The 14,786-nt window shown below is 35.3% G+C and overlaps 1 protein-coding gene across 4 annotated transcripts in view; it reads right to left on the reverse strand.

Annotated features, from left to right (window-relative positions):
* Positions 1-14,786, reverse strand: part of LOC132110200 (anoctamin-1-like) — a 57,064-nt gene that overhangs the window by 15,482 nt on the left and 26,796 nt on the right. For all 4 annotated transcript variants that reach the window (XM_059516817.1, XM_059516811.1, XM_059516805.1 and 1 more), the window contains exons 3-11: positions 13,235-13,552; positions 9,990-10,088; positions 9,745-9,896; positions 9,323-9,377; positions 8,829-8,880; positions 5,042-5,097; positions 4,898-4,939; positions 1,814-1,878; positions 573-707 (exon numbers count right to left, since the gene is read on the reverse strand). In XM_059516817.1, coding sequence (XP_059372800.1) covers positions 573-707; positions 1,814-1,878; positions 4,898-4,939; positions 5,042-5,097; positions 8,829-8,880; positions 9,323-9,377; positions 9,745-9,896; positions 9,990-10,088; positions 13,235-13,552 — 974 coding nt within the window. The remainder of the gene's footprint in view (positions 1-572; positions 708-1,813; positions 1,879-4,897; positions 4,940-5,041; positions 5,098-8,828; positions 8,881-9,322; positions 9,378-9,744; positions 9,897-9,989; positions 10,089-13,234; positions 13,553-14,786) is intronic.

A 14,786-nucleotide genomic window follows, 5' to 3' on the forward strand; every position in this document is an offset into this window, starting at 1 on the left:
TGGTGTTCCTATAATGCTTTTTTTTTTCTAGGTAGGCAATGCACTATGTTTTTGAACAGCTTGTTTTCAGCAGTGGCGTCTCTGGAATTAATGAATGTCGTTGTGAAACGACCAGTGAACACTGAGTCACTCTCATTAAACACTACATTACAGTCCATTACAGTCACACCATTTCAAACCCACTCTAAACTCTGTAATTACCATGCACTCCAACATCCATCCATTTTTCTTTGCAAAGTTCAGCAGTGATTACTTCCATAAATGGCTAGGCATATTCTTCGCTAAAAATCTTTCACAAAGTTCAAAGCCATTGCAGAAGATAATGTATTGCTGTCTGGAGATGCTGCTGAAACTTGTTTCTTAGGGGTGTGAGACTGTGTTTGAACTCAGTGGCACAGATAAGAATGTGCCAATCAAAATTATTTGACAAACTAATTCTACTTAATTAAACACAGTAATAGGCTGCTAATTTATGCAGCTATCAACAGTTTAGGGAAGAGTCACATGCAAGTTGGCACTCTTTGTACAAAAACAAAGCAAATAAACCAATGACATAAATGTTATAAGGTGACCTGGGGATGTTGTCTTCCACAGTGACACAGCCGTACAGGAACACGATGACTCCCACAATTGCTGCTGGGATTAGCATCTGAGTATACACACCCAACCAGGCAAAGTACAGGCCCACTTTCTCACCAAAATACTTCCTAAGAGAGATAAAGAAGTTTCAAGCAGAGCAATAAAAGCAATGAAGTCAAGCAAAAGAACTGACAATTTCTATCTAGCAAACATCAGGAAGAATGCATCCTCTTCTATAGCCTGAATGTTAATGGATTGTCTGTCTTTTTAATGTGCAATGAAAGCAAAAAATTAAGTAAACAAAAAATTAAAAAAAATTTAATGTAATGAAATAAGTATAAAAGAAGTAAAAGGAAGGTATATGAATTGTCCTCCCGCAGGATCCTCTCCATTACATTGTTCTCGTTTTTCATTAAATTTATTTATTTTTTATTTTTTTTGTGCTTGTTGGTTGCATTACATGACTTTAAATATCATTAGTCATCAGTGTAGCAGTCTTTTCTAAATAATATTTTCCCCTAAAAATAAATAAATTAAAAAACTAATAATTTTGTAAAACTGTTGTATTACTTAGACATTTTTATATTACTTTTGCTCATCATAGAAGAGCCCTATATGTATGATTTTCATTTGTAATGTATTTTTAGATTCAATTTTAACATAATAGATGCAGACAAAAAATAAGTGGCAGGTTCATTGACATCTTATAGGTCATCATGATAATGGCAGTACAATAATCCAGTAAACCAGTGTTATTTTAGTATATAAAATTATAGTTTTTGCAAATATTTTGAATTAAATGTTTATTTAATTGTTTATTAGTTCTATTTTATATGTTTGCACTTTAATTTTAGTTTAATGTTTTAATAATATTGTGGTGTTTTTGTTATTTTAGTACTTCAAGTAACTAAACAAAAATGACAAATGTGGCCTTAGAAACTTAGCAGAATTTTTAATTTTTAATTCTAATTTCTTATTTCAGTTAATAATTTAATTAATTTATTTTTATTTAAAATTGTATTTTTCATTACTTCAAACAGACATCAGACATTCAGTTGTTTTGCAGATTTCAGACATCTTATGTGAAATAATGAGAAACATTACATTGACAATCTTACTCCTGAATAATGCATATCAGTAGGGTATTTCTAACATCTCCCTTCTTGCTAGCTCATAATTCCTGGGCAAACGTTTGTCTTAGTCTCTGGCAGTGCATTTATTGTGAGGGTAATACCTGATCAGTCCAATGGGCTGATACTTGTAGAATATGCTGTAACTCGCCCACTCTTCACACAAGATCTGCAAAGACAGTTAAAATTACATACATCCTAAAACAGTGATTCAACATCCATTCATACAGCATGGCTGAAATGCACAGTGAGTGGGGTTTAATGGAAATGGCAGTGACTGATTATTCACTGATACACTGATGAAAAGGACAAAATTGAGCCTCCATTCCATCATGTTAGTAATTTTGAATGTAATGACTTCGGTTCGGTGGACCTGGGGATGTAATGCACAACAGTAATATGAGTAAGTAATGGTGGATTTACACCATAGCTGCACGGAGTCTTCCAGTCTCAAGAACAAGAAGCTACTGTAGCTGCAATATTTTGTACGAGAAAGCAAGGAAGGGAAGGCCAAAACATTTTGAAATATGACATCAAATAATACACAAACCTCTAAAAACAACATTCAACAGTGAAACCAGTAGATCAAGTCTGAGAAGCAGACAGGGTCTGTTTTGCGTCCCTTGAGCTTGTTGCATTCACATTAAGATTAAAAATAAAGCCATTCATGTACGTTTTCAACAGATCCACAAATCATCTTGAATAGGTCAAACTTGTGGAAATAGATGGATTAATTACCAAGTAAACATGCAGTAATTACTCAAATAAATGGTTCACCTCCATACCTGCAACAATCAGTATATCTGCAGATTGATTATACAGAGGATTTGCCTGATGTCGCATGGTACTGTATGCATAGCTGTGTGATGATCATTACGGAGACTTGGGTTAATAACAACGTCCCCCGTAAAACTATCGAACTGGAGGGCTGCTTCGTGTACCGAGCTGACAGGACTGCAGCCTGTGGTAAGAGTAAAGGTGGTGGACTGTGCATCTATGTTCTTAACAGTTAGTGTACCGCAATGAATGTTATTGGAACACACTGCTCCTCAGATTTGGAATATCTGGCAGTAAAATGCAGACTGTTCTAGATGCCAAGAGAGTTTTATGCCTTTCTGATTACATACCACCACTGGCTAATGTCAGGTCAGCACTGGAGAAGTTGCACAGCACTATTAATAGCCGGCTAAATGAACATCCAGAGGGAGTTGTGATTGTATTAGGAGACTTCAAATCAAGGTAAAATTCTTCAAGTGCATTAATTTCCTGATCAGGGACCATAATATTCTGGATCAGGTCTGTACGAACATTCCAGGGGGGTATAAAGCTGCAGCATCATATCTCCGTAAAACACACACAGACTGAGAACAACTTCTTTTCAAGAGCTGTGACATACAGTACACCACCTGCACTTACACCCTCCAGCAAAATTGATTGATTGAACAACTGTAACAAATAAAATGTTTGTTACATATATAAAAAAATGCATAAACTTGATATTAATTTTATTTTAAGAAAAACAATAGAAAACAAAAATTCATTAATGGTTGGATTAACAAATGGAGCTACCTGCCATTTTCACAGGGCCCCAGACAGCTATTTTTATAGCAGCTCAATCGTACTTGCTTGATGCATGAGGGGAAAAAACTCACTGGTTATTGACTTGGATTATGCTGCTTTATTCATATGGATTACTCAAAATAAACAAAGCGAGTGTATACTTTCAATCTTTACTTGCTATATGCAAATTTGTGAGAGAAGTGAACTTTTAAGACATTGTTTAATATGACGTTTTTAAAGAAGAATATTATGCTCATCTAGGCTGCATTTATTTAAATATCGGTTTATATATATATATATATATATATATATATATATATATATATAATATATATATTATATTTCTGTGATGGAGTGCAGAAATGTAATCAATTAATACTCCAGGTGTCACATGATGTCACATGATCCTTCAGAAATCATTTTAATATGCTAATTTATAAAAGTCGGAAACAGTTGTGCTACTTGATATATATATTTGCTATATTATATTTGCTATATATATATATATATATATATATTTTTTTTTTTTTTTTTTTTTTCTGTGAGAACCTTTTTTCAGGATTCTTTGATGAATAAAAAGTAAAAAAAGAACAGCATAAAATCAGCACAAACCACAAAACCACTTGACGTTTATACCTACTAAGCTTGTTGCGTTACAAGAACACTATAACATACTGTATTTGCATGCAAATCTTACAGTAGGAAACACTAAACACACCAAAACTCCAACTCTCTCCAAGGTCCTTGAGGTTTGTTTTGAAAAAAAAACAAATTAATAACAATAAAAAAAAACTCTTTTTCTTCTTTTTTTAGTTCTTGAAAATAACCATTATATATTATTTTGAGGAAGTCTACACTTCCCACTACGACTCAACAGCAAGCCTGCAGGAGAGCTGCTCACAGATGGCTGAAGTGGGAAATGATCCTGTTGCCTTGGTGACCTGACAATTATTCGGAGCTTTCTGCAGGCACATCCAAAGTCTCACCAGGCCTCCTCTACACAAGCTACGTCTCAAGTTTCTGGAGATCATTTATAGGGGGTTTAATTTTATCTTAAGCAGTCAATATGAGAATCAATTACCACATTATTACAGTATGCCATAAAATTGTCTTAAACCGGTGAAACAGGGTTTAAGAAATATTCAGGGGGGGAGGGGATTATTTATTTTTTAAAAGGATTCAATGATAACTATTTTCTCTACAGACGGAAAAGTGATGAACACAGACCAGAATGGAAGGATTTATCCCTTTATATAGCCTATTGATTTTTCTCATCTGTAGGCTGGAAACCTTGCTGCCGGCACCACTTGGGCCTTAAAATAACCCCTGACTTATGCCTTCATTATCTCCTATCGCCCTAGGTACAAAGGTAGCGTTTTTTGTTTATCTAACATTTCAAAACTTATGTCATTTATACATCGTCATTTCAGTTCACACTCAAATCTGATATTCACATATCAAAACATAATGTGAACAGCCAGACAAAAAAAATAGCTGAGCACTAAGTCATGAAGTTTGAACGTAGCCTAATGCAGATAGAGGTTCAAAACATGTTTTGTTTGGAATATAATTGTGAGATTAAAATATCTGTAGTCTAAGATATGAGTATGCATTTTAATGTCTTTTACCTTTCTGTCATTTGCTTCAGCATTTATGCCTTCGATATCGCCCTGAAATTAAAATAATCAAATTAACAGAACAGAACAATCAATTGGAGATAATTGAAAGGATTTTTGCACACATAAATGAGAATAAAATATTATGTCACTCACATCATGCAAAGGATAGGCCTCTGTGTAGACACCACTGCCCAGTAGACTGCTGATTCCTGTGAACATGAACAAAATTTTTTTACACGTGAAATAGTTAACACTTGGTCCTTCTAAACCTTGGGTAAATCAAGTTTTTCCTAAATTGACCTTTTGGAGGACTGTAAAGGAAAGAATAAAACAGTCTCTTTTTTACTCCAATTCACATTTTCTGTCACCACTTCCATTACCAAAGACTGTCAGTTGCAAAAGTATACATGCATACAGTGTTGGGGAAAGTTACTTTTAAAAGTAATGCATTACAATATTTGTTTAACTCGCAAAAAAAGTTACTAATTAGGTTACTTTTTATGGAAAGTAATGCGTTACGTTACTTTTGTGTTACTTTCATGTAACTTTTTAAATATGAGCAGGGCTTGATTGTTTTTTTGATTGCTATTTATAGCAAATGTAAAAGTCCTTTCACACCAAAAAGTGTAATGAATAAACCTCTGTATGAAGGAAAAGTAAATTCACATCTGTACAGTAGAGCACAGGAGAAGAAGGTTCAACACTCTTCAGCAATAAAAAAAAACAATGAAGCACAATGTTTTTGTTTATTTTTGCTTATAAGTATGTTTGAAGTGGATCAAAGGTCAGCAGCAAAGACATTAGTTAATAAATGGGATTAGATACATTTGTGTTATTTAACATATTTAATTATTGGAGGTTTGTGTCAAATTCTGAGTTAGTATTTCACTGATTGAATTCATTTTTAAGGAATACTAAATCGTTTTTTTTTTTTTTTTTTTTTTTTTTTTTTTGCGAGTGGGATGAATTAATTCACATTCATATTTGGTCTAGAACTACATCATGTTCACACAGAGCACACAACACTTCTGTACTTTAGATTTCTCCCAATAATGGGGACAGGGATGTTCCTGTTTTCTTTAAAAAGTATATTATTGATATTTTATTGTAAATTAAAAAGTAATGCTTTAGTTTACTAGTTACTTGAAAAACGTTATCTGATTACGTAACTTGCGTTACTTGTAATGCGTTACCCCCAACACTGCATGTATAACATTCTATCACTGCATCATTTCACACTGAACAAACCATGCCCTAGAAAGCAATGCTTGCTAACCCTGCTATTAAATTACAAGTGTGAAATGTCCCCAGGGTTAAAAGGGTGTTTTAGATAATCCTGTGTTAAGCACAGTGTGGACAGCCCTAAAGCATAGTCATGAATCACCAATCTATTCAACCAATCACTGTCCTGGAAATTAGGGGCAGGGTTATGTGTGAGTTGTTTGGTCATTATTTGTGCACATTTAAAGTTGTGGTGGGTATGTTATGGTTCAAACATTAAACAACTTACTGTAGACTCGGTGCTTAAACTTCAAGACAGCAATACCTTAGTTACACTTTATTTTAAGATGTCCTTGTTACAGTGTAAATAATTAAGTAATGAGTAATATTACAATTACTTACTATGGGGTTAGAATTAGGGCTTGGTTTACTGTTAGTTTGTTTGTAATTTAATGTTATTAATCGAGCGCAGTGTTAGTTCAGTCAGGCCACAGAGGCATAGGCTGTGAACAGCTGATGCAGTCATCTGAAAATGGCTCCATTCACTACCATTCTCCAATTAGACACGGGACATATATACGTGGCACTACTGCTCGGTAAGTATGCTCAAATGGCTCACAAGGCTCAAACTGCTTGCAAGAGCTATCGCTCACTCAGGAACTAATCAGACGGCGAATCTATCTCCATAGGAAGCATTAAAACAGAATATCTCACCAGATTTCAAGTCGTGAAATTAAGCGAATTTGCAGCGTTGTTTGTCAAGAGATGGACAAAGTGATATGAGCGAGCACTTGATATAGACACTTTGCCTGCGATTTATTGCCAGAGTTGTACTAATACGACTTATCCAACAACTTTACATGAGATCTGCTTCCCCGCTGAAAGCAGCAAGATATTCAAGAAGAATTAAAGCATCCACGAACAACTGGCCATTTCACCGTTAAGTCATCTCTGGACATAGCTAAGCAAAGTTTCTTTCATTTTATTGCCTAGTGCTATGTTGGCGAATATGCTTCAGACATTGCTCATTGTCCAAAGCTAATTATTCAGTTATGTTTGCTAGGCATGCTATCGTATTACCACACCGGTAACACTGCCAGTTAAATATATACCCACGAAACTTGTTAATATGTTGTCAAGGCTGTCGATATGAACGGGCTGCTGCTTCAGGCTCATCTATTGGGGATGCGTTCATTAAACTTATCCGACTATTTCCAACTCAGTGTGTTTAAATCAGTTATATGCTGTTGCTCAAGCTAACTGCTGTATCGATAAAGTGCTTGATACTAAATCTACAGATCATAAAACACCTTGCCGGAGGTTGCTGCTTCAGTCAGCGATGGCTGTAAAATGACAAATTATGGTAAACTGAGAACTAAATACTAGAATAGCCCCCTGTTAAGTCTGCTTGGTTTTGTTTTCCATGGGAGAGTGTGCTTTGAGCATATAAAGGTAAACAAAATTGTCCCTGCTCAGCTAAACTAAATCTTAAGACTGTCGCGATTAAAGAGAAAAGTGAAAATGAATGAAAGTGTATTGTGATATACATTTAAGATCGGCTTACAATGCATACAATCTTTACACAGGGTTCCCCAGCATTAGGGTAGGTATTATTGGCATTGTAATTAATCACACATGGCATTGAACGCTACAGTTGTGATCAGATCATGAATAGAATGATTATGTGGAACTTTATTCTTGAAAATATGGTGCTGTATTAAGCAGTATATAAAAAGTGCTCATGAAAACGTCTGTGTATTTGACAAATACTGCATTTTATTTACTTCATCTGTGATAAAGTATGCAAACACCGCGTGAGTGTCACTAACGGGAGCATAAGTGTCCTGCTTGACATGTCTGTTTTCAACTCCGCCCCCGACTGCAAGCAGCTGCTCTCGTTGATCGCCGTCCGTAGCCGTGCTTCAATTTGAACGCAGCCTATGACTTGCAGGCAGCGTTTTTAAGTCACCTCATGAACTGATTTTAGATTCTGAGGCAGAGTAATGGTATACAGCATGATCTACAGCTAAATATAGAAAGTTGGTGATGACTAAGTGGATATTTTGTATAAATCATTTACAAAAACAAAAAAACAAAAACGGGCCTGCTATTTTCGCCCGCTGGAGATAACACTCATTGCTGCTATAACTGTAGGGATCTGCTGTTCTATTCCTCAGCGAGGGACGAACACCCCTCAAAAAGAAAAAGGTCCTGCTGTTTTCTCCCGCTGGAGAGAACACCCTTTGCTGCTTTGACTGCAGGGGCCTGCTGTTCATCCTCAGCAGGGGATGAACACCCCTCACTACTTAAATCAAAGAGGGGCCTGCCATTCTCTCTCTCCTTTTGAGGAAAGAATACCCCTCTGCTAGCCAGTAGGCTGCATTAACGATATCTCAATAACATTGTCTTTTCTCTTTTGCAGGAATGGAACAAGGATGGTTTTGGGGGGGTTCTTCTTCAGGCAGTAATACCTCTCATTATGTTTGGGGGGTTCATGTTTCATGCTCTTGTATGTTCAATTATTCTGGGAGCAAGAACCCCCATAAGGAACCATACCGCCAAAGATAAATTGTGTTCAATAAACTCAAGTAACTTGCCAAAGTGGTCCGGTCTGAACTTTATTAACTACATGTACCAACTGACAAAGACACTTTAAAATAAAGTGTTACCATTCCTTGTTGCATTAGTTTGTGAAGCACAAATAAGAAATTAGACTTACCCATGTTATATTTAGCCCGTGTGCATTTTGTTCGCTTTAAAATCTCATACACCTGTTGAGGATTAGAAATAGGTTTATAAAGATGATTATAAATAAAGATTATTATATATACTATTCCTTATTGGTGATACTAGAATGTACAAATGTACAAAATGTAACTAAAATGCAATAAATAGTCAACAATAAATAGTAGTCAACAAAAGTTCTAAATACCACAGGATACCTTTTAAGCAAAAATAAATAAAATAGCAAAAATAAATAAATAAACCCTGCTGGGAAAATCAGTCGGAGGCTGGATAGCATTGTAAGAAGCAGCTGACAGATCAAGTGACTGAAATCATTGTCCACAAAAAGAATAACTACAACGTCACTGACATTTTGGTGTGGAGCCACACAGGCCCCTTGGTAATCAAATCAGCGGACAAATGACACTTGGTCTTATATTGTCCCTGACTAGGCAGGCAAAACGCTTTTCTAAAGGGACTGGTACTTACTATTGAGCTCCTGGTTTTGCTGTCGAAGAAGGAATTTCTGTCTGATAAATCAAAGCTGTGAAAAGAAACTAAGGGTCATTTCATTGACGGTTTTGTGCCTCCCTGTTCAATTCTACAGGCAATAACATAGCATGGAGCTGTACAAACAATAGGCGCATTTACAGTACACTGCCTTTCAGAGGATTACTAGTGAACATGCATCCTTCATTTTTCACTACTTTAACTTGACGAAATTTGGTCAAGTTAATAAATTTGAACATTTATAACAATCACGTATTGTTTTCTACATTAAAATAGCATTTGGTAAAATCATTTGTGATCATTTTCATTCATAGTACTCAACGTAGTATTTACCTGGGAAAACTGCCTAACAGTCATCTTAAACATGAGCTTAGTGTGGTGAAGAATGACTATAGACTTACAGATGCTGCTTTTCTCGTGAGAACGGGTATGAGAGGTGTTTCTCATTTTCTGTCCGGTTTTCCCCATCTTTAGGTTGCAAGGTTGCAGTGACTTTCTGCATAAACATGTTGACCTTCTCTACAATGCTGCTTCCCTGACTGACTTTATATTTCTGAAAAAGACACGAGAGCACAGCAGAGTACATCAAGCTCGTCTAGAGCACACAGATTCTATTTATCACGTGATAAGATACAAGAACAAATACCTTAAATGTAGGCATTTTTAACTTCATAAACTCTGCCTCTCGACAAAGAACCTCCCAAGGCGCATGGATCTTCAAGAATCCCACACCTGGTATTTTATTCTGAAAAGCAAAGATAAAGAGACATGGCCTCAGCATACGAACAGCAAGCTGCTGTGTTCCTAGCATTAAAATCACTGTGAGGGAAGCAGGGTCATATTGGAGATAGTGTTAAAGCACATAACACTGGCATAAAAAAAAAAAAAAAGTAGTGTTTGCACTGACAAAACTTGCATAGTTGCTTACTGGACAAAGTTTAAAAAAAAAATCCCACCTCCATGTCTTCATGGAATTCTGGCACCTACACAGAGGTCGGTCCATCACAAGTCCATCTAAATTCATGCAATGATTTTCCTGTTTTATTGTATTGTAGAGAATATGTTTACAAGAAAGTAGTAGCACCTCTTTTCACTAAGATTTACAATTTTACAGTATATATATATATATATATATATATATATATATATATATATATATATATATATATCATTCCCGTGTGCTTGTCAAATGGTGTGAGAGTTATACAATTAATAATATTAATTTCCTGGGTTCAAGGTGTGTTCAAATCACTGACTCTATGAGTGATATTAATAGTGATGCTTATTATTGATCAATGTCGTTCATTCAGGGTATTCTGAAAGATAAACATCCAAACCATTCATAAACTATTCAAGAAATGGACAAGATCTCTTTTCAAGGGTTTAACACACTAGGTTTCCTTCTACACGGAGGACTTTTGAGAGAAAATAAATTCACAGAAATGTATAAAAAAATCCCAGGCATGTAGAGAAGGACTTCTCTCTTGGTTTTCTGAAGCTGAAAAAGGGGTTATGTAAGATTTGCTTCAATTGACCCACTCTTGTTATAACTCACATCCCACACACAAGGTCTGACCCAGTCTGTTCAATCCCAGCCACTGCTTTCAGCCAAGTATGACATAAACAGGTACTACATTATATACAGTACAACTATTTACCATTCAACCCCAATTAAATTAACAAAGACATCTTGACATGGCATCATTTTAGTTGTGAATCTGTTCCCATGACTTACTTCTTACTTTAGTGTATATAAATAAATAACTTTTAGAATAAAACAGATTTCAGAACATTTCTATTTTATATTTCCCTCTCTAAACCCAACGGTTTGATTTTTTTTTACATCAAGTTTAGGGGGAGTGACATCACTGTTTTTGACAACATGGTTCAAACAGAGCAAGTCTTTCTATCAGTCTTATCAGTATTTCATTATTTTTACATTCATATTGGCCTTGTCAAGCTCAAGAGTTCTGGGGGCAAACAGTGATCTATTTTCTACAGAGAAAAATATTGTTTTTGGAACAAAGTTGGGTCTGAGATGGAATAACACGATTCTTTAAGGATTCAGCGATAATATTCATTTGATATAATTCAACTAATAAAGTGAGGAGGCTAAAAAAAAATATATATATTTATAGATATATTTCTTCAGTATATCACGTCACTGAGAAGATACCTGACAAATAACAATATTAGTGTATGTTCCTGTGGCTCAGTGGTAGAGCATTGCGTTAGCAGCGCAAAAGGTCATGGGTTCAATTCCCAGGGAACACACATACTGATAAAAAATAAATAAATGTATAGCCTGAATGCACTGTAAGTCGTTTTGGCGTCAGCTAAATGCATAAATGTAAATGTAAAAATGTAGTGTATTTCTCCACACCACTGAAGTGTTTCTAAGCTGTGGTCAACAACAGGGAATGATTATCTGCTGTATAAATGAATCACTTTAACCTGAATTAATTTCAAAAGCTAGAGAGGTTAAGAAAATTAACTGGTCATAATACACAATATTTAAGATTAAAAGTAATGTATCCGCCTCAAACATACTATTTAAAGTGACTGGTCATTGGATTTCATATTCATGATGAGGACAGCAGTCTCAAGAGTCCAGACAATTACACAAGCACATTACAGTGAATGTTGTCAAAGAGCTGCTCACAAGGCAATTTATCAGTTTCTTTGCTAGAGATGATGTGCATATTTCAGTGGGTGGACAATATCATTCACAGTGGCTCAATTCCAGCTGAGATTATAGCTTTAGGGACTGAAACTTACAAAAAGGCACATCACAGTCTGCACTTTCACAAATAGTATTTTCTGGAAAATTACTGGCAAATTTAAATTACTGTTAGAGTTCATGTATGAGAACAAGCCATTCTGAGACAAACCAGGTTAGGAGTTGCAAAATTACTGGTACATTTAAGCATTTAGCTGGCACTTTTATCCAGAGTGACTTACAAAAGAGGTACATAAACAATTCATCACAGAGCAAGCAATACGCATTTTATACAATGGGAGGTTTATTTGAAAGCATAAGTAAAATATTTAAGTCGTTTTGGAAAAAAAAGCATACGCTAATTGAATTAAGGCAAATTAAATGTATTTAAAAATTTGCAATTTTAATGATAATTTACTGGGTTAAATGTGTGAAATCAACTAATTTCCCCAAGTTTCTCCCAAAATATACCCATGATTCAAAAAAAGGCTTCAGACCAAGGTTCACACCAAGGTAGATAATGATAAAGAAATAGCTGAAAAAATGAATTGCAGTATTGTGGAATAATTCCCATCCTCTATGTAAAAAAATTAAAGGACGTGGGTTTAGGTTGGACATGTGCATAGGACATCACATGTCCATTTGCTGGTCCAGCCTATTAATAAAAGCTATTTTTAATGCCATTTAAACATTAGAGACAACATTTATGGCATAGTTTATGTCAGATTTGATTATGTAATTTAAATGTGAGTGCATTAAGCAGTTTTTAAATTTAGGATTTCCCCATTCAAGTCTTGGATGCCCTAAATAAATGCCTGGAGGCATTGCAAAAAAAGAAAAGAAAAAAGAAAAAACCTTTAAATTAAATTACAATTTTCCGTCCTTCCTTATTTATTATTTATTTTTAGCCATTTGCTTTAATGACAGCAGCACTTCACAAGTTGGTGTCAAACCTTATGATCATATTGTATGATTTTCCAGTATGATGTGAGAATAAGCCAAAGAGCATTTTAAGCTTCAGTGGAAGCAGGAACATCTGACATTTAACAAACTGAAGGAGCTCATATTGTTAATATCACAAATTTGCTTATGTAATTCACCTATAAATAGAGCATAATCTCAAAAATAAATCTTATATATTTTATATAAATGTAAAACACAATGGGACTCACCCCTTCTTCTCTCTCCATCTCAAGGCCCATCTCACGCAGGTTCTCCTCAAACTCCTCCCTGCGGAGTCGCTGGTCGTCCTCATGGTAATCCAGCCTCTGTTTCTGGGCTGCGAGTTCGGGGTCCTCATGTGCAGGTGGGCTGCTCTGTTCATGTCTGAATTTGCAGCACAAGAAGGACTTGGCTGACTGTTTGCGAGTGCTCTGGGGCTTCTGGACATGATAGGTAAGGACATAATCTATCCGCCTTAAGCCATCCTGAAAGTACGGCCACAGCTTTGGATCCTTTGGTCTCTCATTTCCCTGCTGAGCTTTCCGAAGCTATAAAAAAAAGTTTTATTTTTGTATTATGTATTTATTATGCATTTGTATGTTTTTTTTAAGAGAATAATTTGCATTAGTAGATTATTATATGATTTTAAGTAAATATCTTTTGACATTCTTTTTAAAATAGATGAAGAGATTATAAAAAAGTATATGGACTAAGTCTAAAAATGACTTTACTATAAAAATCATGATGCTATCTCTGACCTTCAACCTCAAACCTTATGAACCAAAAATAAATGCACTAGTATTATTAAGTAATATTTACTGTACATCGATTACAAAACCAGACATAAACCTGCCTGTGTAATCAGAGTATGACTTCCAGCAGACTTCACAAACTTCTTACATTTTATAAAGGGTGTGTCAGATTTCTGGCCCTTTAAAAGGTGTATTTATGTTAAGCATATTCTGTTCCAGATTACTTCACTGAGACGTCAACCATTCATAGGCTGATTTTCCAGTAAACACGGTGCTTTCAATGTTGCTCTGTTGGTTTGAGTGCTGTGAGTTTGGGGTGTTGTTAGTTTAAACAAGGACACAACATTGGGCAAGAGAGCTACTACCCACCAAATAAATCCTAGTTAACAAATTACAGCTAATTTCTATGGGGGAAAAGATCTTATCCATGTTGAAACCTACTGATGCATTTACACTGCTGATTAATTTTGGGGTTAGAATCTTTTAAAGAAATTATTTCATTTTAATCCGCAAAGATAAAAGTGATATTAAAGGGATAGTTCACTCAAAAATGAAAATTATGTAATTAATAACTTACCCTCATGTCGTTCCAAACCCGTGAGACCTCCGTTCATCTCTGGAACACAGTTTAAGATATTTCAGATTTAGTCCGAGAGCTCTCAGTCCCTCCATTGAAGCTGTGTGTACGGTATACTGTCCATGTCCAGAAAGGTAATAAAAACATCATCAAAGTAGTCCATGTGACATCAGAGGGTCGGTTAGAATTTTTTGAAGCATTGAAAATACATTTTGGTTCAAAAATAGCAAAAACTACGACTTTATTCAGCATTGTCTTCTCTTCCATGTCTGTTGTGAGAGACTTCAGAACAAAGCAGTTTGTCATATCCTGTTCGCGAACGAATCATTCGATGTAACCGGATCTTTTTGAACCAGTTCACCAAATCGAACTGAATCGTTTTAAACGGTTCTCGTCTCCAATACGCATTAATCCACAAATGACTTAAGCTGTTAACTTTTTTAATATGGCTGA

Source organism: Carassius carassius, chromosome 2, assembly GCF_963082965.1.
Source record: "Carassius carassius chromosome 2, fCarCar2.1, whole genome shotgun sequence".
NCBI classification, from domain to species: domain Eukaryota; kingdom Metazoa; phylum Chordata; class Actinopteri; order Cypriniformes; family Cyprinidae; genus Carassius; species Carassius carassius.